This window comes from Ylistrum balloti, unplaced genomic scaffold, assembly GCF_031769215.1.
Source record: "Ylistrum balloti isolate Yb309-2 unplaced genomic scaffold, AGI_CSIRO_Ybal_v1 Utg370126, whole genome shotgun sequence".
NCBI lineage: Eukaryota > Metazoa > Mollusca > Bivalvia > Pectinida > Pectinidae > Ylistrum > Ylistrum balloti.
In genome coordinates, this window is record NW_026782140.1 from 552,628 (window position 1) to 574,827 (window position 22,200).

Genomic DNA, 22,200 nt, shown 5'->3' on the forward strand with positions numbered 1-22,200 from the left:
TTCATTGAGAAATTCTCTTCTCTTTTCTATTCTGCAGATTGTTCGAGAAACATCCAGACTTACAGGATTTATTTGTGCCTTTTCGAGGGTTAAATTCGGATGAGCTTCGGAGCAATGTTCGGTTACGAGAACACGGCCTGCGTGTGATGGGCACAATCGAAAAGGGAATAGCTAGACTACATAAGCCAGGAAATTTATACAACATGTTGTACGATCTCGGGAACAAGCACAAAATGTTTGACACTAAAGTGGAACATTTCGAGGTAGGATGTCGTAAACATTTCAATTATATGACAATATGTATCTTAATGACCGTTCTATCTGGTTTCTGTATCGATCGCTTGACCAGAGCTGTGATTTTACGCCAAGTGTTCTCGGTGGTAGTTTCAGGTCAAAGTTGCTATCATAACTCTGCTTGTATCATTTCTAGGTAAAGTGTAGCAGTTACACCGTTTTAATACCAACATTCGGGAAAGGGGTGTGGGGAGGGGGTGGGAAGGGAGTGGATGGTAAACGTGTTGACGTGGGGCTATGATGGTCTATATGAATGGATACACAAGGGTTTGAGGTGTTTGATATGTGTACTGACGCAGCAAGGCATTCACATTTAACACCAGTAGATGGGTTGTACCTAAATATGTTTTCACAGTCTCGCAAAATGTTTTTTTCTCCTTTACACACACAGCTTTACATAAATGAAGAATTACATTATTACTTTAGGATATCTATCATGTTGTTATCACAATAAAACTGGCAAACACGCTGTAGTTTAAGGATAAAAATAGACTGCAAAGCATAAGACGCTTAGTCTTCCGGCACACCTGGTCTTATTACCCTTGTACTTTTTTCCGGACTCTTCGTGTAAATCTTTCTTTTGTTCGTTTTTTTAATGTTTGATTGAATTTGAGTTTGGGTTGTGTTGATATGTTTGTATATTCTTATGTGTTTTTAAAGGTGAAAATGCGAAATGAAAAAGAAATCATAAATCAACACTGCGCTTTATGTCAACGTGAATTGCACCCCCACCCCCAAAAGCTTCTATCACGTTCACAGTCTATTTCTATCCGTAATCCTTAAATTCAGTGTGCATCCATGTTTTGTTGTCATAGCAAGATCATAAGCATCCTGAAGTAATATTGTTACAAACATATACACCAAAATGAAATGTTGAGCTGATTCCCAAAATGAACAAACTTTGCGTATTGCTCATATACTTCCTGCGATAACCAGAGCACACATTTGAGAGAAATAGGCTGTCTTACCAGATTGACTTATTACCCTCTATGTTTACCACTGCTGCCATATTACATAATTATTAATTACTAGACCAAACGTTGACTTGCACCAAACACTGGTAAACACGTGTTTTTCACTGCTTAATGGGTGGGTCATTGACATAGGCATGCAATGGTAGGCCAGCGTGGTTATGATAACGCAGCTCATTTGGTGTAGAGAACCGAGATGCACAATCTGTACATAAATGTCATAAATGGGAGCAATATCGCTTTATCTCAAGCCTGGAATTTGTTATCTAAATTCAGTTGACCTCATATTTCAAAAATATGTCTAAAGCTGGAGGCATTTGTACTGCTATATAGCAGACGTTATTCCGGCACATCGCCAGGGATATCGATATTCAAATAATTTTAATAGCTTTAGTTATATCTGAAGACCCGGGGACTTTGACATAAGATAGCGACGGTTCGTTAAAGCGTAACAGTATAAGACCACTTTATAAACCTATCCATAGTCAAAACTATTTGATTTCAGTAGGAGAAACGGGGACCCCTCGATCCATATTGGTTAGTTATAAGGATGAATACAATAAACTATTTGTTTTCAATATCGCTTCTGTTCTGCTTTAATTTATTTTTGTCTTTAATATAAAACTTTTACTTTTCGCATACCGGGCATACATGACAGGTAAGAATATATATAGTAGAGCCAAACAATGAATTAAATTGCATCATACAGCTGAATCGTGCTTCCAGGACTTGTCAATCATGCTACATCATACAGCTGTTTCGTCCTTCCAGGACACGTCAGTGATGCTACATCATACAGCTGTTTCGTCCTTCCAGGACACGTCAGTGATGCTACATCATACAGCTGTTTCGTCCTTCCAGGACACGTCAGTGATGCTACATCATACAGCTGTTTCGTCCTTCCAGGACACGTCAATCATGCTACATCATACAGCTGTATCGTCCTTCGAGGACTCGTCAATCATGCTACATCATACAGCTGTTTCGTCCTTCCAGGACTCGTCAATCATGCTACATCATACAGCTGTTTCGTCCTTCCAGGACACGTCAATCATGCTACATCATACAGCTGTTTCGTCCTTCCAGGACACGTCAATCATGCTACATCATACAGCTGTTTCGTCCTTCCAGGACACGTCAATCATGCTACATCATACAGCTGTTTCGTCCTTCCAGGACACGTCAATCATGCTACATCATACAGCTGTATCGTCCTTCGAGGACTCGTCAATCATGCTACATCATACAGCTATTTCATCCTTTCAGGACACGTTAATCATGCTACATCATACAGCTGTTTCGCCCTTCCACTGGGAGAATGGTTTCACTGGTACTAATTACTCACTGGGAGAATGGTTTTACTGGTACTAATTACTCACTGGGAGAATGGTTTTACTGGTACTAATTACTCACTGGGAGAATGCTTTTACTGGTACTAATTACTCACTGGGAGAATGCTTTTACTGGTACAAATTACTCACTGGGAGAATGGTTTTACTGGTACTAATTACTCACTGGGAGAATGGTTTTACTGGTACTAATTACTCACTGGGAGAATTGTCGCACTGGTACTAATTACTCACTGGGAGAATGGTTTTACTGGTACTAATTACTCACTGGGAGAATTGTCGCACTGGTACTAATTACTCACGGGGAGAATGCTTTTACTGGCACTAATTACTCACTGGGAGAATTGTCGCACTGGTACTAATTACTCACGGGGAGAATGCTTTTACTGGCACTAATTACTCACTGGGAGAATTGTCGCACTGGTACTGGGAGAATGGTTTTACTGGTACTAATTACTCACTGGGAGAATGGTTTTACTGGTACTAATTACTCACTGGGAGAATGGTTTTACTGGTACTAATTACTCACTGGGAGAATTGTCGCACTGGTACTAATTACTCACTGGGAGAATGGTTTTACTGGTACTAATTACTCACTGGGAGAATGGTTTTACTGGTACTAATTACTCACTGGGAGAATGGTTTTACTGGTACTAATTACTCACTGGGAGAATGGTGGGACTGGTACTAATTACTCACGGGGAGGGAGAATCACTGGTACTAATTACTCACTGGGGTTTTACTGGTACTAATTACTCACTGGGAGAATGGTACTGGTACTAATTACTCACTGGGAGAATGGTTTTACTGGTACTAATTACTCACTGGGAGAATGGTTTTACTGGTACTAATTACTCACTGGGAGAATGGTTTTACTGGTACTAATTACTCACTGGGAGAATTGTCGCACTGGTACTAATTACTCACTGGGAGAATGGTTTTACTGGTACTAATTACTCACTGGGAGAATTGTCGCACTGGTACTAATTACTCACTGGGAGAATGGTTTTACTGGTCTAACTACTTACTGGGAGAATGGTTTTACTGGTACTAATTACTCACTGGGAGAATGGTTTTACTGGTCTAACTACTCACTGGGAGAATGGTTTTACTGGTACTAATTACTCACTGGGAGAATGGTTTTACTGGTCTAACTACTTACTGGGAGAATGGTTTTACTGGTACTAATTACTCACTGGGAGAATGGTTTTACTGGACTACTAATTACTCACTGGGAGAATGGTTTTACTGGTACTTATTACTCACTGTGAGAATGGTTTTACTGGTACTAATTACTCACTGGGAGAATGGTTTTACTGGTACTAATTACTCACTGGGAGAATGGTTTTACTGGTACTAATTACTCACTGGGAGAATGGTTTTACTGGTACTAATTACTCACTGGGAGAATGGTTTTACTGGTACTAATTACTCACTGGGAGAATGGTTTTACTGGTACTAATTACTCACTGGGAGAATGGTTTTACTGGTACTAATTACTCACTGGGAGAATGGTTTTACTGGTACTAATTACTCACTGGGAGAATGGTTTTACTGGTACTAATTACTCACTGGGAGAATGGTTTTACTGGTACTAATTACTCACTGGGAGAATGGTTTTACTGGTACTAATTACTCACTGGGAGAATGGTTTTACTGGTACTAATTACTCACTGGGAGAATGGTTTTACTGGTACTAATTACTCACTGGGAGAATGGTTTTACTGGTACTAATTACTCACTGGGAGAATGGTTTTACTGGTACTAATTACTCACTGGGAGAATGGTTTTACTGGTACTAATTACTCACTGGGAGAATGGTTTTACTGTACTAATTACTACTAATTACTCACTGGGAGAATGGTTTTACTGGTACTAATTACTCACTGGGAGAATGGTTTTACTGGTACTAATTACTCACTGGGAGAATGGTTTTACTGGTACTAATTACTCACTGGGAGAATGGTTTTACTGGTACAGATTACTCACTGGGAGAATGGTTTTACTGGTACTAATTACTCACTGGGAGAATGGTTTTACTGGTACTAATTACTCACTGGGAGAATGGTTTTACTGGTACTAATTACTCACTGGGAGAATGGTTTTACTGGTACTAATTACTCACTGGGAGAATGGTTTTACTGGTACTAATTACTCACTGGGAGAATGGTTTTACTGGTACTAAATACTCACTGGGAGAATGGTTTTACTGGTACTAATTACTCACTGGGAGAATGGTTTTACTGGTACTGGGAGAATGGTTTTACTGGTACTAATTACTCACTGGGAGAATTGTCGCACTGGTACTAATTACTCACTGGGAGAATGCTTTTACTGGCACTAATTACTCACTGGGAGAATGGTTTTACTGGTACTAATTACTCACTGGGAGAATGGTTTTACTGGTACTAATTACTCACGGGGAGAATGGTTTTACTGGTACTAATTACTCACTGGGAGAATGGTTTTACTGGTACTAATTACTCACTGGGAGAATGGTTTTACTGGTACTAATTACTCACTGGGAGAATGGTTTTACTGGTACTAATTACTCACTGGGAGAATGGTTTCTGGGAGAATGGTTTTACTGGTACTAATTACTCACTGGGAGAATGGTTTTACTGGTACTAATTACTCACTGGGAGAATGGTTTTACTGGTACTAATTACTCACTGGGAGAATGGTTTTACTGGTACTAATTACTCATTGGGAGAATGGTTTTACTGGTACTAATTACTCACTGGGAGAATGGTTTTACTGGTACTAATTACTCACTGGGAGAATGGTTTTACTGGTACTAATTACTCATTGGGAGAATGGTTTTACTGGTACTAATTATTCACTGGGAGAATGGTTTTACTGGTACTAATTACACACTGGGAGAATTGTCGCACTGGTACTAATTACTCACTGGGAGAATGGTCGTACTGGTACTAATTACTCACTGGGAGAATGGTTTTACTGGCACTAATTACTCACTGGGAGAATTGTCGCACTGGTACTAATTACTCACTGGGAGAATGGTTTTACTGGTCTAACTACCCACTGGGAGAATGGTTTTACTGGTACTAATTACTCACTGGGAGAATGGTTTTACTGGTACTAATTACTCACTGGGAGAATGGTTTTACTACTACAGATTACTCACTGGGAGAATGGTTTTACTGCTACTAATTACTCGCTTTGAAGCTTTTTGATCTGTCGACGAATTGAGGTAAACCTCGTGATGTGTAAAAGTCCATCGTTCTGAGTGAGTATATGATGAAAGATTTTTGGCATAAATTACTACAATATATGGTCCTTCTAATTAACAGGAACTACGATTAAAAAATAGGAACTACGGTTAAAAATATCTCTTCGTTGATTAATTGAAACACAGGTTAAAAGATATATTCTTTAATTAATAGGAACTACGGTTAAAAATATGTCTTCGTTAATTAATAGGAACTACGGTTATAAACATATCTTCGTTAATTAAAAGGAAATACGGTTAAAAAGTCATATATCGGTCTTTTATGAACACTTGATTAAACACCATATTTTCAGAAGTTAAATATTGCTATTGAGTTTAATCATTTTTTCTAAGCTTAGAAAAACAGTGAAAGCCATTATAGTCAAGTTAGAAGGGATCTTAAATCATATCGTTAGTTCAGTATTTTCATCAATGCAATACCCAAAATTGGAAAATAAATTGTCAATTTTAATTTGTTCCACAGTACAGTTAATTTTCCATCTCCATTGCTACACGGGTATTTACTGTTCTAAGAACGTAAAAAAAACCAAAAGTACAGTTTGTTTTTGGTCGACGTTTGAGGTAGCAGGCAATATTACCTTGCCTGCATAGATTTATTCAGTTTCAACATTGTCTAAAGGTTATATACTGGTCAGCTGGTCAGTATTGGCCTGACATGTGGACATACCTGTCACTACATATTGACATATAGTACTAGCTCTGCCTCTCTATTTCCCGGAAACACCTGGCAATGTATCTATAAATGCCACATTCCAGTACCGTCAATCAATACCGATTTTATAACAAAGATCACGGTCGTTTTCTTTTATAGGAAATAAAAAGAAATCGTATAACAATGAATATCTAACAATCTGTGATTGTCTTTTATCCATGTAACCAAAGCCAAAGTGATGACAATGCTAACAGTGATGACAATGTTAAAAGCGATGACAATGTTTACAGTGATGACAATGTTAAAAGCGATGACAATGTTTACAGTGATGATAATGTTAACAGTGACGATAATGTTTACAGTGATGATAATGTTTACAGTGATGACAATGTTAAAAGCGATGACTATGTTTACAGTGATGACAATGTTAACAGTGATGACAAAGTTTACAGTGATGACAATGTTAACAGTGACGATAATGTTTACAGTGATGACAATGTTAACAGTGACGATAATGTTTACAGTGATGATAATGTTTACAGTGATGACAATGTTAACAGTGATGACAATGTTTACAGTGATGACAATGTTAACAGTGATGATAATGTTTACAGTGATGACAATGTTTACAGTGATGACAATGTTTACAGTGATGACAATGTTAAAAGTGATGACAATGTTAAAAGTGATGACTATGTTAACAGTGATGACAATGTTTACAGTGATGACAATGTTTACAGTGATGACAATGTTTACAGTGATGACAATGTTTACAGTGATGACTATGTTTACAGTGATGACAAAGTTTACAGTGATGACAATGTTAACAGTGACGATAATGTTTACAGTGATAACAATGTTTACAGTGATGACAATGTTTACAGCGATGTCAATGTTTACAGCGATGACTATGTTTACAGCGATGACAATGTTTACAGTGACGATAATGTTTACAGTGATGACAATGTTAACAGTGACGATAATGTTTACAGTGATGATAATGTTTACAGTGATGACAATGTTAACAGTGATGACAATGTTTACAGTGATGACAATGTTAACAGTGATGACAATGTTTACAGTGATGACAATGTTAACAGTGATGACTATGTTTACAGAGATTACGGTGTTTACAGTGATGATAATATTTACAGCGATTACAATGTTTACAGTGATGACAATGTTTACAGTGATGACTATGTTTACAGTGATGACAATGTTTACAGTGATGACTATGTTTACAGCGATGATAATGTTTACAGTGATGACAATGTTTACAGTGATGACTATGTTAACAGTGATGACAAAGTTTACATTGATGACAATGTTAACAGTGACGATAATGTTTACAGTGATGACAATGTTTACAGCGATGACTATGTTTACAGAGATTACGGTGTTTACAGTGATAATATTTACAGCGATGACAATGTTTACAGCGATGATAATGTTTACAGTGATGACAATGTTAACAGTGACGATAATGTTTACAGCGATGACAATGTTTACAGCGATGACAATGTTTACAGTGATGACAATGTTTACAGTGATGACTATGTTTACAGTGATGACTATGTTTACAGCGATGATAATGTTTACAGTGATGACTATGTTTACAGTGATGACAATGTTTACAGTGATGACTATGTTTACAGCGATGACAATGTTAACAGTGATGATAATGTTTACAGTGATGACAATGTTTACAGTGATGACAATGTTTACAGTGATGACAATGTTAAAAGTGATGACAATGTTAAAAGTGATGACTATGTTAACAGTGATGACAATGTTTACAGTGATGACAATGTTTACAGTGATGACAATGTTTACAGTGATGACAATGTTTACAGTGATGACTATGTTTACAGTGATGACAAAGTTTACAGTGATGACAATGTTAACAGTGACGATAATGTTTACAGTGATAACAATGTTTACAGTGATGACAATGTTTACAGCGATGTCAATGTTTACAGCGATGACTATGTTTACAGCGATGACAATGTTTACAGTGACGATAATGTTTACAGTGATGACAATGTTAACAGTGACGATAATGTTTACAGTGATGATAATGTTTACAGTGATGACAATGTTAACAGTGATGACAATGTTTACAGTGATGACAATGTTAACAGTGATGACAATGTTTACAGTGATGACAATGTTAACAGTGATGACTATGTTTACAGAGATTACGGTGTTTACAGTGATGATAATATTTACAGCGATTACAATGTTTACAGTGATGACAATGTTTACAGTGATGACTATGTTTACAGTGATGACAATGTTTACAGTGATGACTATGTTTACAGCGATGATAATGTTTACAGTGATGACAATGTTTACAGTGATGACTATGTTAACAGTGATGACAAAGTTTACATTGATGACAATGTTAACAGTGACGATAATGTTTACAGTGATGACAATGTTTACAGCGATGACTATGTTTACAGAGATTACGGTGTTTACAGTGATAATATTTACAGCGATGACAATGTTTACAGCGATGATAATGTTTACAGTGATGACAATGTTAACAGTGACGATAATGTTTACAGCGATGACAATGTTTACAGCGATGACAATGTTTACAGTGATGACAATGTTTACAGTGATGACAATGTTTACAGTGATGACTATGTTTACAGCGATGATAATGTTTACAGTGATGACTATGTTTACAGTGATGACAATGTTTACAGTGATGACTATGTTTACAGCGATGATAATGTTTACAGTGATGACAATGTTTACAGTGATGACTATGTTAACAGTGATGACAAAGTTTACAGTGATGACAATGTTAACAGTGATGACTATGTTTACAGAGATTACGGTGTTTACAGTGATGATAATATTTACAGCGATGACAATGTTTACAGCGATGATAATGTTTACAGTGATGACAATGTTAACAGTGACGATAATGTTTACAGCGATGACAATGTTAACAGTGACGATAATGTTTACAGTGATGACAATGTTTACAGCGATGACAATGTTAACAGTGACGATAATGTTTACAGTGATGACAATGTTTACAGTGATGACAATGTTTACAGTGATGACAATGTTTACAGCGATGATAATGTATACAATGATGACAATGTTAACAGTGACGATAATGTTTACAGCGATGACAATGTTAACAGTGACGATAATGTTTACAGTGATGACAATGTTTACAGAGATTACGGTGTTTACAGTGATGATAATGTTTACAGTGATTACGGTGTTTACAGTGATGATAATGTTTACAGAGATTACGGTGTTTACAGTGATGACAATGTTTACAGTGATTACGGTGTTTACAGTGATGATAATATTTACAGCGATGACGGTGTTTACAGTGATGACAATGTTTACAGCGATGATAAAGTTAAAGATGTTTGTTACGATGAATCAGTGATAACATTAGTGACTATCATGTATCTCTCATATCATGTCGATAAATAAAGTTGCTTCAATATTCTAACATGATTTTTAAATTCTATCATCTATCTCCATGTCGACGCCTCCATCTTTATTAAGACCTGCCTGATAATATTCAACTTGAATTTGTTTTAATCGCTGCTGTTGTTTTATACAGCAAATGACATCTTGCTTTTGTAGAAAACCTACGATGTTTCAGTAATTTTCGTGCACAGCTAGCTTCCACATTAAGTTCAGTAAAAAGGATAATTTCTGGAGACAATGAGTAAACAACAGATACATATTATGAGTAACAAAAGGGCCCTTTTGAAAATAATGAATTGTTGCTTCCTTTCGTTAATTTGAATTAATCTGTATGTAAGGTTCTAGTGGTGATAAAATGAATTGAATGAATCTGTTTGTAGTATTCTACTGGCAATAGAAGGCTAACTTAAATGAATCTGTCTGTAGGATTCTAGTGGCATTAGAAGGCTAACTTTAATGAATCTGTCTGTAGGATTCTAGTGGCAATAGAAGGCTAACTTTAATGAATCTGTCTGTAGGATTCTAGTGGCATTAGAAGGCTAACTTTAATGAATCTGTCTGTAGGATTCTAGTGGCAATAGAAGGCTAACTTTAATGAATCTGTCTGTAGGATTCTAGTAGTGGCAATAGAAGGCTAACTTTGATTAATCTGTCTGTAGGATTCTAGTGGCAATAGAAGGCTAACTTTAATGAATCTGTCTGTAGGATTCTAGTAGTGGCAATAGAAGGCTAACTTTGATTAATCTGTCTGTAGGATTCTAGTGGCAATAGAAGGCTAACTTTAATGAATCTGTCTGTAGGATTCTAGTAGTGGCATTAGAAGGCTAACTTTGATTAATCTGTCTGTAGGATTCTAGTGGCAATAGAAGGCTAACTTTAATGAATCTGTCTGTAGGATTCTAGTAGTGGCAATAGAAGGCTAACTTTGATTAATCTGTCTGTAGGATTCTAGTGGCAATAGAAGGCTAACTTTAATGAATCTGTCTGTAGGATTCTAGTGGCAATAGAAGGCTAACTTTAATGAATCTGTATGTAAGGTTCTAGTGGTGATAAAATGAATTAAATGAATCTGTCTGTAGTATTCTACTGGCAATAGAAGGCTAACTTTAATGAATCTGTCTGTAGGATTCTAGTGGCAATAGAAGGCTAACTTTAATGAATCTGTCTGTAGGATTCTAGTGGCAATAGAAGGCTAACTTTAATGAATCTGTCTGTAGGATTCTACTGGCAATAGAAGGCTAACTTTGATTAATCTGTCTGTAGGATTCTAGTGGCAATAGAAGGCTAACTTTAATGAATCTGTCTGTAGGATTCTAGTGGCAATAGAAGGCTAACTTTGATTAATCTGTCTGTAGGATTCTAGTGGCAATAGAAGGCTAACTTTAATGAATCTGTCTGTAGGATTCTAGTGGCAATAGAAGGCTAACTTTAATGAATCTGTCTGTAGGATTCTACTGGCAATAGAAGGCTAACTTTGATTAATCTGTCTGTAGGATTCTAGTGGCAATAGAAGGCTAACTTTAATGAATCTGTCTGTAGGATTCTAGTGGCAATAGAAGGCTAACTTTAATGAATCTGTCTGTAGGATTCTAGTGGCAATAGAAGGCTAACTTTAATGAATCTGTCTGTAGGATTCTAGTAGTGGCAATAGAAGGCTAACTTTGATGAATCTGTCTGTAGTATTCTACTGGCAATAGAAGGCTAACTTTAATGAATCTGTCTGTAGGATTCTAGTAGTGGCAATAGAAGGCTAACTTTAATGAATCTGTCTGTAGGATTCTAGTGGCATTAGAAGGCTAACTTTAATGAATCTGTCTGTAGGATTCTAGTGGCAATAGAAGGCTAACTTTAATGAATCTGTCTGTAGGATTCTACTGGCAACAGAAGGCTAACTTTGATTAATCTGTCTGTAGTATTCTACTGGCAGTAGAAGGCTAACTTTAATGAATCTGTCTGTAGGATTCTAGTGGCAATAGAAGGCTAACTTTAATGAATCTGTATGTAATGTTCTAGTGGTGATAAAATGAATTGAATGAATCTGTCTGTGGTATTCTACTGGCAATAGAAGGCTAACTTTAATGAATCTGTCTGTAGGATTCTAGTGGCATTAGAAGGCTAACTTTGATAAATCTGTCTGTAGGATTCTAGTGGCATTAGAAGGCTAACTTTGATAAATCTGTCTGTAGTATTCTACTGGCAGTAGAAGGCTAACTTAAATGAATCTGTCTGTAGGATTCTAGTGGCAATAGAAGGCTAACTTTAATGAATCTGTCTGTAGGATTCTAGTAGTGGCAATAGAAGGCTAACTTTAATGAATCTGTCTGTAGTATTCTACTGGCAATAGAAGGCTAACTTTAATGAATCTGTCTGTAGGATTCTAGTAGTGGCAATAGAAGGCTAACTTTAATGAATCTGTCTGTAGGATTCTAGTGGCATTAGAAGGCTAACTTTAATGAATCTGTCTGTAGGATTCTAGTGGCAATAGAAGGCTAACTTTAATGAATCTGTCTGTAGGATTCTACTGGCAACAGAAGGCTAACTTTGATTAATCTGTCTGTAGTATTCTACTGGCAGTAGAAGGCTAACTTTAATGAATCTGTCTGTAGGATTCTAGTGGCAATAGAAGGCTAACTTTAATGAATCTGTATGTAATGTTCTAGTGGTGATAAAATGAATTGAATGAATCTGTCTGTGGTATTCTACTGGCAATAGAAGGCTAACTTTAATGAATCTGTCTGTAGGATTCTAGTGGCATTAGAAGGCTAACTTTGATAAATCTGTCTGTAGGATTCTAGTGGCATTAGAAGGCTAACTTTGATAAATCTGTCTGTAGTATTCTACTGGCAGTAGAAGGCTAACTTAAATGAATCTGTTTGTAGTATTCTACTGGCAATAGAAAGCTAACTTTAATGAATCTGTCTGTAGGATTCTAGTGGCATTAGAAGGCTAACTTTAATGAATCTGTATGTAGGATTCTAGTGGCAACAGAAGGCTAACTTTAATGAATCTGTATGTAGGATTCTAGTGGCATTAGAAGGCTAACTTTAATGAATCTGTCTGTAGGATTCTAGTAGTGGCAATAGAAGGCTAACTTTAATGAATCTGTATGTAGGATTCTAGTGGCAACAGAAGGCTAACTTTAATGAATCTGTATGTAGGATTCTAGTGGCATTAGAAGGCTAACTTTAATGAATCTGTCTGTAGGATTCTAGTAGTGGCAATAGAAGGCTAACTTTGATTAATCTGTCTGTAGGATTCTAGTGGCAATAGAAGGCTAACTTTAATGAATCTGTATGTAGGATTCTAGTGGCAACAGAAGGCTAACTTTAATGAATCTGTCTGTAGGATTCTAGTAGTGGCAATAGAAGGCTAACTTTAATGAATCTGTCTGTAGGATTCTAGTGGCAACAGAAGGCTAACTTTAATGAATCTGTCTGTAGGATTCTAGTAGTGGCAATAGAAGGCTAACTTTGATTAATCTGTCTGTAGGATTCTAGTGGCAATAGAAGGCTAACTTTAATGAAACTGTCTGTAGGATTCTAGTAGTGGCAATAGAAGGCTAACTTTGATTAATCTGTCTGTAGGATTCTAGTGGCAATAGAAGGCTAACTTTAATGAATCTGTATGTAGGATTCTAGTGGCAACAGAAGGCTAACTTTAATGAATCTGTCTGTAGGATTCTAGTGGCAACAGAAGGCTAACTTTAATGAATCTGTCTGTAGGATTCTAGTAGTGGCAATAGAAGGCTAACTTTGATTAATCTGTCTGTAGGATTCTAGTGGCAATAGAAGGCTAACTTTAATGAATCTGTATGTAGGATTCTAGTGGCAACAGAAGGCTAACTTTAATGAATCTGTCTGTAGGATTCTAGTAGTGGCAATAGAAGGCTAACTTTGATTAATCTGTCTGTAGGATTCTAGTGGCAATAGAAGGCTAACTTTAATGAATCTGTCTGTAGGATTCTAGTAGTGGCAATAGAAGGCTAACTTTGATTAATCTGTCTGTAGGATTCTAGTGGCAATAGAAGGCTAACTTTGATTAATCTGTCTGTAGGATTCTAGTGGCAATAGAAGGCTAACTTTAATGAATCTGTCTGTAGGATTCTAGTAGTGGCAATAGAAGGCTAACTTTGATTAATCTGTCTGTAGGATTCTAGTGGCAATAGAAGGCTAACTTTGATTAATCTGTCTGTAGGATTCTAGTGGCAATAGAAGGCTAACTTTAATGAATCTGTATGTAGGATTCTAGTGGCAACAGAAGGCTAACTTTAATGAATCTGTCTGTAGGATTCTAGTAGTGGCAATAGAAGGCTAACTTTGATTAATCTGTCTGTAGGATTCTAGTGGCAATAGAAGGCTAACTTTAATGAATCTGTCTGTAGGATTCTAGTAGTGGCAATAGAAGGCTAACTTTGATTAATCTGTCTGTAGGATTCTAGTGGCAATAGAAGGCTAACTTTAATGAATCTGTCTGTAGGATTCTAGTGGCAATAGAAGGCTAACTTTAATGAATCTGTATGTAAGGTTCTAGTGGTGATAAAATGAATTAAATGAATCTGTCTGTAGTATTCTACTGGCAATAGAAGGCTAACTTTAATGAATCTGTCTGTAGGATTCTAGTGGCAACAGAAGGCTAACTTTAATGAATCTGTCTGTAGGATTCTAGTGGCAATAGAAGGCTAACTTTAATGAATCTGTCTGTAGGATTCTAGTGGCAATAGAAGGCTAACTTTAATGAATCTGTATGTAAGGTTCTAGTGGTGATAAAATGAATTAAATTAATCTGTCTGTAGGATTCTAGTGGCAATAGAAGGCTAACTTTAATGAATCTGTATGTAAGGTTCTAGTGGTGATAAAATGAATTGAATTAATCTGTTTGTAGTATTCTACTGGCAATAGAAGGCTAACTTTGATTAATCTGTCTGTAGGATTCTACTGGCAATAGAAGGCTAACTTTAATGAATCTGTCTGTAGGATTCTACTGGCAATAGAAGGCTAACTTTAATGAATCTGTCTGTAGGATTCTAGTAGTGGCAATAGAAGGCTAACTTTGATTAATCTGTCTGTAGGATTCTAGTGGCAATAGAAGGCTAACTTTAATGAATCTGTCTGTAGGATTCTAGTAGTGGCATTAGAAGGCTAACTTTGATTAATCTGTCTGTAGGATTCTAGTGGCAATAGAAGGCTAACTTTAATGAATCTGTCTGTAGGATTCTAGTGGCAACAGAAGGCTAACTTTAATGAATCTGTCTGTAGGATTCTAGTGGCAATAGAAGGCTAACTTTAATGAATCTGTCTGTAGGATTCTACTGGCAATAGAAGGCTAACTTTGATTAATCTGTCTGTAGGATTCTAGTGGCAATAGAAGGCTAACTTTAATGAATCTGTCTGTAGGATTCTAGTGGCAACAGAAGGCTAACTTTAATGAATCTGTCTGTAGGATTCTACTGGCAGTAGAAGGCTAACTTTAATGAATCTGTCTGTAGGATTCTACTGGCAATAGAAGGCTAACTTTAATGAATCTGTCTGTAGGATTCTACTGGCAATAGAAGGCTAACTTTAATGAATCTGTCTGTAGGATTCTACTGGCAATAGAAGGCTAACTTTAATGAATCTGTCTGTAGGATTCTACTGGCAATAGAAGGCTAACTTTAATGAATCTGTCTGTAGGATTCTAGTGGCAATAGAAGGCTAACTTTAATGAATCTGTCTGTAGTATTCTACTGGCAATAGAAGGCTAACTTTAATGAATCTGACTGTAGGATTCTAGTGGCAATAGAAGGCTAACTTTAATGAATCTGTCTGTAGGATTCTAGTGGCGATCAGAATGAATTAAATGAATCTTTGTAAGCAACTTCTTTCTTTACTCGAGTGTAATTGAAGTGAATCCTTCTTTTGTCAGGTGTTTTGATTGAAGTATTTAAAAACTAGTGTATGTGTGTCTTTGATATCTGACAGGCTAGATTATTGTATATGTTTTTACCACATGGAATTGGTTATTTACAATGCTATACAGCATGCTCCAGTGTCTTTTAGTAGCATAGCGTCACACTAGAGGCACGGTTATTGTATCTTTGTTAATTAAGAACATAGACAACACTTTTCCGTTGTGTCAATCTTGTCAATATCTGTTTGGGTATGAGAGTTCCGTACAGTGGACATTCTATTGTTAGATGTTGTAGAGATTTGTATGCTCGCACACGTTGGCTGACATTTTTGAGAATGGATTACCTTGACAGTAGATGTTATTGATATTGTAGTCTTATTTAAGGTGAGAACGAACTGTAACACACAGATACTTCGCCCGAAATACATAATCCAATACATCTGATACACTTTTGACTTCCTAATGTCTCCCTTTGACACTGCCTCACTTTTGACTTCCTAATGTCTCCCGTGACACTGCCTCACTTTTGACTTCCAAATGTCTCCCTTTGACACTGCCTCACTTTTGACTTCCTAATGTCTCCCGTGACACTGCCTCACTTTTGGCTTCCTAATGTCTCCCTTTGACACTGTCCCACATGCTATAGGGGCTGTTGTATCAGCGGACAGGACCGAGGCATTATATGATATCACAACCGTTTCATACTTTCATCATTATGTAATACTCATCCACATTGATGTGTACATGTGATAACACTACTTTTATTAATATGGCTTTCGTACAAAATCGTGGATATCGTCCATATTTTCTCCGAAATATTTTGACACCTAGCTGAAGTTAACTGATGTTAAAAAGCCGCACACAAACTAGACAACAGAAACTAAGGAGATATGTTGTGTGTGACAGAGTTGTTGATTTCTTGGTTGCTTCCAGTCGGCCCCCTTGGTAAAATGCTAATCACCTAAGATATTTCTAACTTTGATTATCAATTTTTTTTTTATCTGTTTTAGCTTATTGGTCCTGTTCTACTTCACACTATTAAGCCGACCATTGGAGAAAAATGGACACCGGAAGTGGAAACTGCGTGGTTGAAGTTTTTCTGGATGATTGCAACTATCATGACTGAAGGCATGACCGACTCGTTACACAACAGCTGATCAGATAATCCAGCTGGTCAAACCTGACCTCACTGCTGACCGGAAACAGCTCAAGTCTCGGATTCGTTAAAGATCGGGCCATTCAAAATTACACTGTACTTCTGGTACAGGGAGATTGATAGTGAAGGACAAATTCCTTACATGTTTCGAGTTTGTAGTCTTCGAAATGTCGTGAAATGCTGTGGTATTTAAGATATTGTTGTTTTTTTTTTCAACATTTACTATCAACAGAATACTTTTGTTGAACTGTGTAAACGTCAGATTACTCACATGAGAGTGACATCTAAATTGTATTCCGCCAATTAGACGATCGAGGATTGTACAGGAATAATGATATCCTGACGCTTAATTACACTGTTGTCGCCACGAACTGATTCTAAAATTGATCAAAATACAGAGGTTCAGACAAACATATTTATAACGACGAATTATGCCAGTGATGAATTGTCAACAGAGAAAAAATGACGTTTTGACACTTGAAAATTGAATGGGAGTGCCTTATTTGTATGTCAAGTTGAGCGAATGTTTCTATATCAAGCGCGACCCGATCTTACAAATTGATAAATGACAGATAGTGTAGTGATATTAACATTTAAGTAAAGGTTAAAGTTTATATATAGAACAAAAAACTAGAGGCGATACACACACAGAAACGGAGGATTAAAACACAGACAACAAAATCTCCAACAATGTACTTAACTATAGAGAAAATACACACAATGAAAAAACACACAGAGACGATGTAGTCAGATGATGTACATGCTGTACACAGAATACCCAGAGAGACGATGTACACAGACAGATGGTGTAAATATACAGACAGACGATGTACACAGACAGATGATGTAAATACACAGACAGACGATGTACACAGACTGATGATGTAAATACACAGACAGACGATGGACACAGACAGATGATGTAAATACACAGACAGACGATGGACACAGACAGATGATGTAAATACACAGACAGACGATGTACACAGATGATGTAAATACACAGACACGATGTACACAGACAGATGATGTAAATACACAGACAGACGATGGACACTGACAGATGTTGTAAATACACAGACAGACGATGTACACAGACATATGATGTAAATACACAGAGAGATTATGTTCACAGACGACAGATGATGTAAATACACAGAGAGATGAAGTACACAGACAAACGATACAGATACACAGAGAGACGATACAACAGATACAGATGATGAAAATACACAGAAAGACGATGTTCACAGACAGATGATGTAAATACACAGAGAGACGATGTACACAGACAGGTGATGTAAATACACAGACAGACGATGTACACAGACAGATGATGTAAATACACAGACAGACGATGTACACAGACAGATGATGTAAATACACAGAAACGATGTACACAGACAGATGATGTAAATACACAGACAGACAATGTACACAGACAGATGATATAAATACACAGAGAGACGATGTACACAGACAGATGATGTAAATACACACAGAGATGATGTACACAGACTGATGATGTAAATACACAGACAGACGATGTACACAGACAGATGTTGTAAATACACAGACAGACGATGTACACAGACAGATGATGTAAATACACAGAAACGATGTACACAGACAGATGATGTAAATACACAGACAGACAATGTACACAGACAGATGATATAAATACACAGACAGACGATGTACACAGACAGTTGATGTAAATACACAGAGAGACGATGTACACAGACAGATGATGTAAATACACAGAGAGACGATGTACACAGACAGATGATGTAAATACACACAGAGATGATGTACACAGACTGATGATGTAAATACACAGACAGACGATGTTCACAGACAGATGTTGTAAATACACAGACAGACGATGTACACAGACAGATGATGTAAATACACAGAAACGATGTACACAGACAGATGATGTAAATACACAGACAGACGATGTACACAGACTGATTATGTAAATGCACAGACAGACGATGTACACAGACAGATGATGTAAATACACAGAAAGACGATGTACACAGACTGATGATGTAAATACACAGACAGACGATGTACACAGACAGATGATGTAAATACACAGACAAACGATGTACACAGACAGATGATGTAAATACACAGTGACGATGTACACAGACTGATGATGTAATACAGAGAGAGACGATGTACACAGACATATGATGTAAATACACAGAGAGATGAAGTACACAGACAAACGATACAGATACAAAGAGAGACGATGTACAGATACAGATGATGTAAATACACAAAGAGACGATGTACAGATACAGATGATGTAAATACACAAAGAGACGATGTACAGACAGGTGGTGCAATACACAGAGAGACGATATAAAGCAACTTTAACCACGTTAAGAGACGATTTCCATAGATGAGACGCATTATAATTTCTACTGTATCAAGTGGAAACCATTCTTTCTATCGTCGATTTAACTTAAGTTTTGTATGTTTCCTAAGATGGCGCTATAATAAACAATAACGCTTACGTTATACCTTCCTAGTACTTGTATACAAAGGATAGGATCTGATAACAGGATGTACAATGTATGTGATAAGGTGTCGTATGTGGGATAGGATCTGATAACAGGATGTACAATGTATGTGATATAGTGTCGTATGTGGGATAGGATTTGATAACAGGATGTACAATGTACGTCATATAGTGTCGTATGTGGGATAGGATTTGATAACAGGATGTACAATATAAGTGATATAGTGTCGTATGTGGGATAGGATTTGATAACAGGATGTACAATGTACGTGATATAGTGTCGTATGTGGGATAGGATTTGATAACAGGATGTACAATGTACGTGATAAGGTGTCGTATGTGGGATAGGATTTGATAACAGGATGTACAATGTACGTGATATAGTGTCGTATGTGGGATAGGATTTGATAACAGGATGTACAATGTACGTGATAAGGTGTCGTATGTGGGATAGGATTTGATAACAGGATGTACAATGTACGTGATAAGGTGTCGTATGTGGGATAGGATTTGATAACAGGATGTACAATGTACGTGATAAGGTGTCGTATGTGGGATAGGATTTGATAACAGGATGTACAATGTACGTGATAAGGTGTTTTTGTGACTAATGATTGCCGTAATCTGGTGAACTCACGTTGTTTTAGTAGAGGTTCGGAGATACTAAACACTACCCTTATATGTCTCAAAATCCATCCTGTTTTACAGGAAATATTGTTCACTTATAACCTTAATCGCTGTGACAGCAATCTCCATACGCGATAAATACTGCCTAATAAAATGGCATTGGTTTGGTTCCAGCTTGAGACTGGACAATTCAACGTAGTGTAAAGCTTCTGGTGCGAGCGAGATATTCTTCAGTAAAAACACGAGTAATCATCGCTGACACACACTGAAATGGCAGAGCGAGTATTAAATGGAAGGACAGTCTAACCCAAGTGTTCAAAACTAGCCGGCCGAAGGAGGACACATGTTAAGGAACATTTTCCCAATTTCTCGACATTATCCTCGCTGCAACTGAACATTGTCCTGACGCTATCATTCAGTCCTAGGAAGAACAAATCACAAAATAAAATATTGTTCTGGTGGTGTGATCAAATTACAAATTTCAGTATATTATCAATGAAACAAAGATGTTCCAACAAAGGAATATCGTTTTCGGTTGTTTTATCTATAAAGTACCCGTAATTCCTTTTGTATTTGAGATTTTTGTCGTTAAATGTATATTTGTATATGACCAGTTCACGAGATTTTATGACTATGTTTTCAAGTAAACAAAAAGTAATTAGAATACAAACCTTCCAGTGGTTATTGTATATCTCTATTAAAAACTTTGTGCTAATATTACATGGCTGTGGAATTTCAAATAAAGACCCTATCTAGAAGGCGCCTGCACGTGGTCTACTGATGCAATCACAATGGTTTTACCACATTAATCAGCTGTTTTATCTTACTAGTAACACCGCGGACTTTTCTTCCGCTGCAAAACTGCAGAGCTGTTTGTCCCAACCCATTTGTAAACAGGTACACACGTTTTCTATCAGCAGTATGATTTCTTAACTTCATTTCTTTGCTACAGTTGTCTGATAATGTTAGGATAATTCTCACGAATCGGTTAACTGTTTGTCGCTGCTTTCAAATCAAAATATCTCGTACTCGACGTTTTTCTAGTAAAACGACTTTTACCAGAACTTTGACGAAAATAGTATCAGGAACTAGTAAAAGCCTTGACAAGAAGAGATATCCTCATTTGATTCCGGATTCCATACGTCTCTAGTAACAGCTGTACGTCGTTTTCAAAGTCAGCCAATCTGACAGATTCTGGAGCAAAAACTATCATCAACGTCTCCTCGGGTTGACAGAAGTAAAATCACTGATGTTACAACATAAATAACTCCAGTGGAACACAGTAGAATTATCACTCATGTTACAATCTACCTAATCCCCGTGGTAAACAGTAGAATTATCACTCATGTTACAATCTATATAATCCCCGTGGTAAACAGTAGAATCATCACTCATGTTACAATCTACCTAATCCCCGTGGTAAACAGTAGAATCATCACTCATGTTACAATCTATATAATCCCCGTGGTAAACAGTAGAATCATCACTCATGTTACAATCTACCTAATCCCCGTGGTAAACAGTAGAATCATCACTCATGTTACAATCTATATAATCCCCGTGGTAAACAGTAGAATTATCACTCATGTTACAATCTATATAATCCCCGTGGTAAACAGTAGAATTATCACTCATGTTACAATCTATATAATCCCCGTGGTAAACAGTAGAATCATCACTCATGTTACAATCTACCTAATCCCCGTGGTAAACAGTAGAATCATCACTCATGTTACAATCTATATAATCCCCGTGGTAAACAGTAGAATCATCACTCATGTTACAATCTACCTAATCCCCGTGGTAAACAGTAGAATCATCACTCATGTTACAATCTACCTAATCCCCGTGGTAAACAGTAGAATCATCACTCATGTTACAATCTATATAATCCCCGTGGTAAACAGTAGAATTATCACTCATGTTACAATCTATATAATCCCCGTGGTAAACAGTAGAATCATCACTCATGTTACAATCTACCTAATCCCCGTGGTAAACAGTAGAATCA

At 36.8% G+C, this 22,200-nt stretch overlaps 1 protein-coding gene across 1 annotated transcript in view; it reads left to right on the plus strand.

Moving 5' to 3' along the window:
- LOC132550546 (uncharacterized) overlaps positions 1-17,102 on the plus strand; it is a 50,736-nt gene extending 33,634 nt beyond the window's left edge. Inside the window, exons 2-3 of the mRNA XM_060214639.1 lie at positions 38-263; positions 16,884-17,102. Of these exons, the coding sequence (XP_060070622.1) occupies positions 38-263; positions 16,884-17,030 (373 nt within the window). The 3' untranslated portion in view covers positions 17,031-17,102. The remainder of the gene's footprint in view (positions 1-37; positions 264-16,883) is intronic.
- Positions 17,103-22,200: the final 5,098 nt, after the last annotated feature.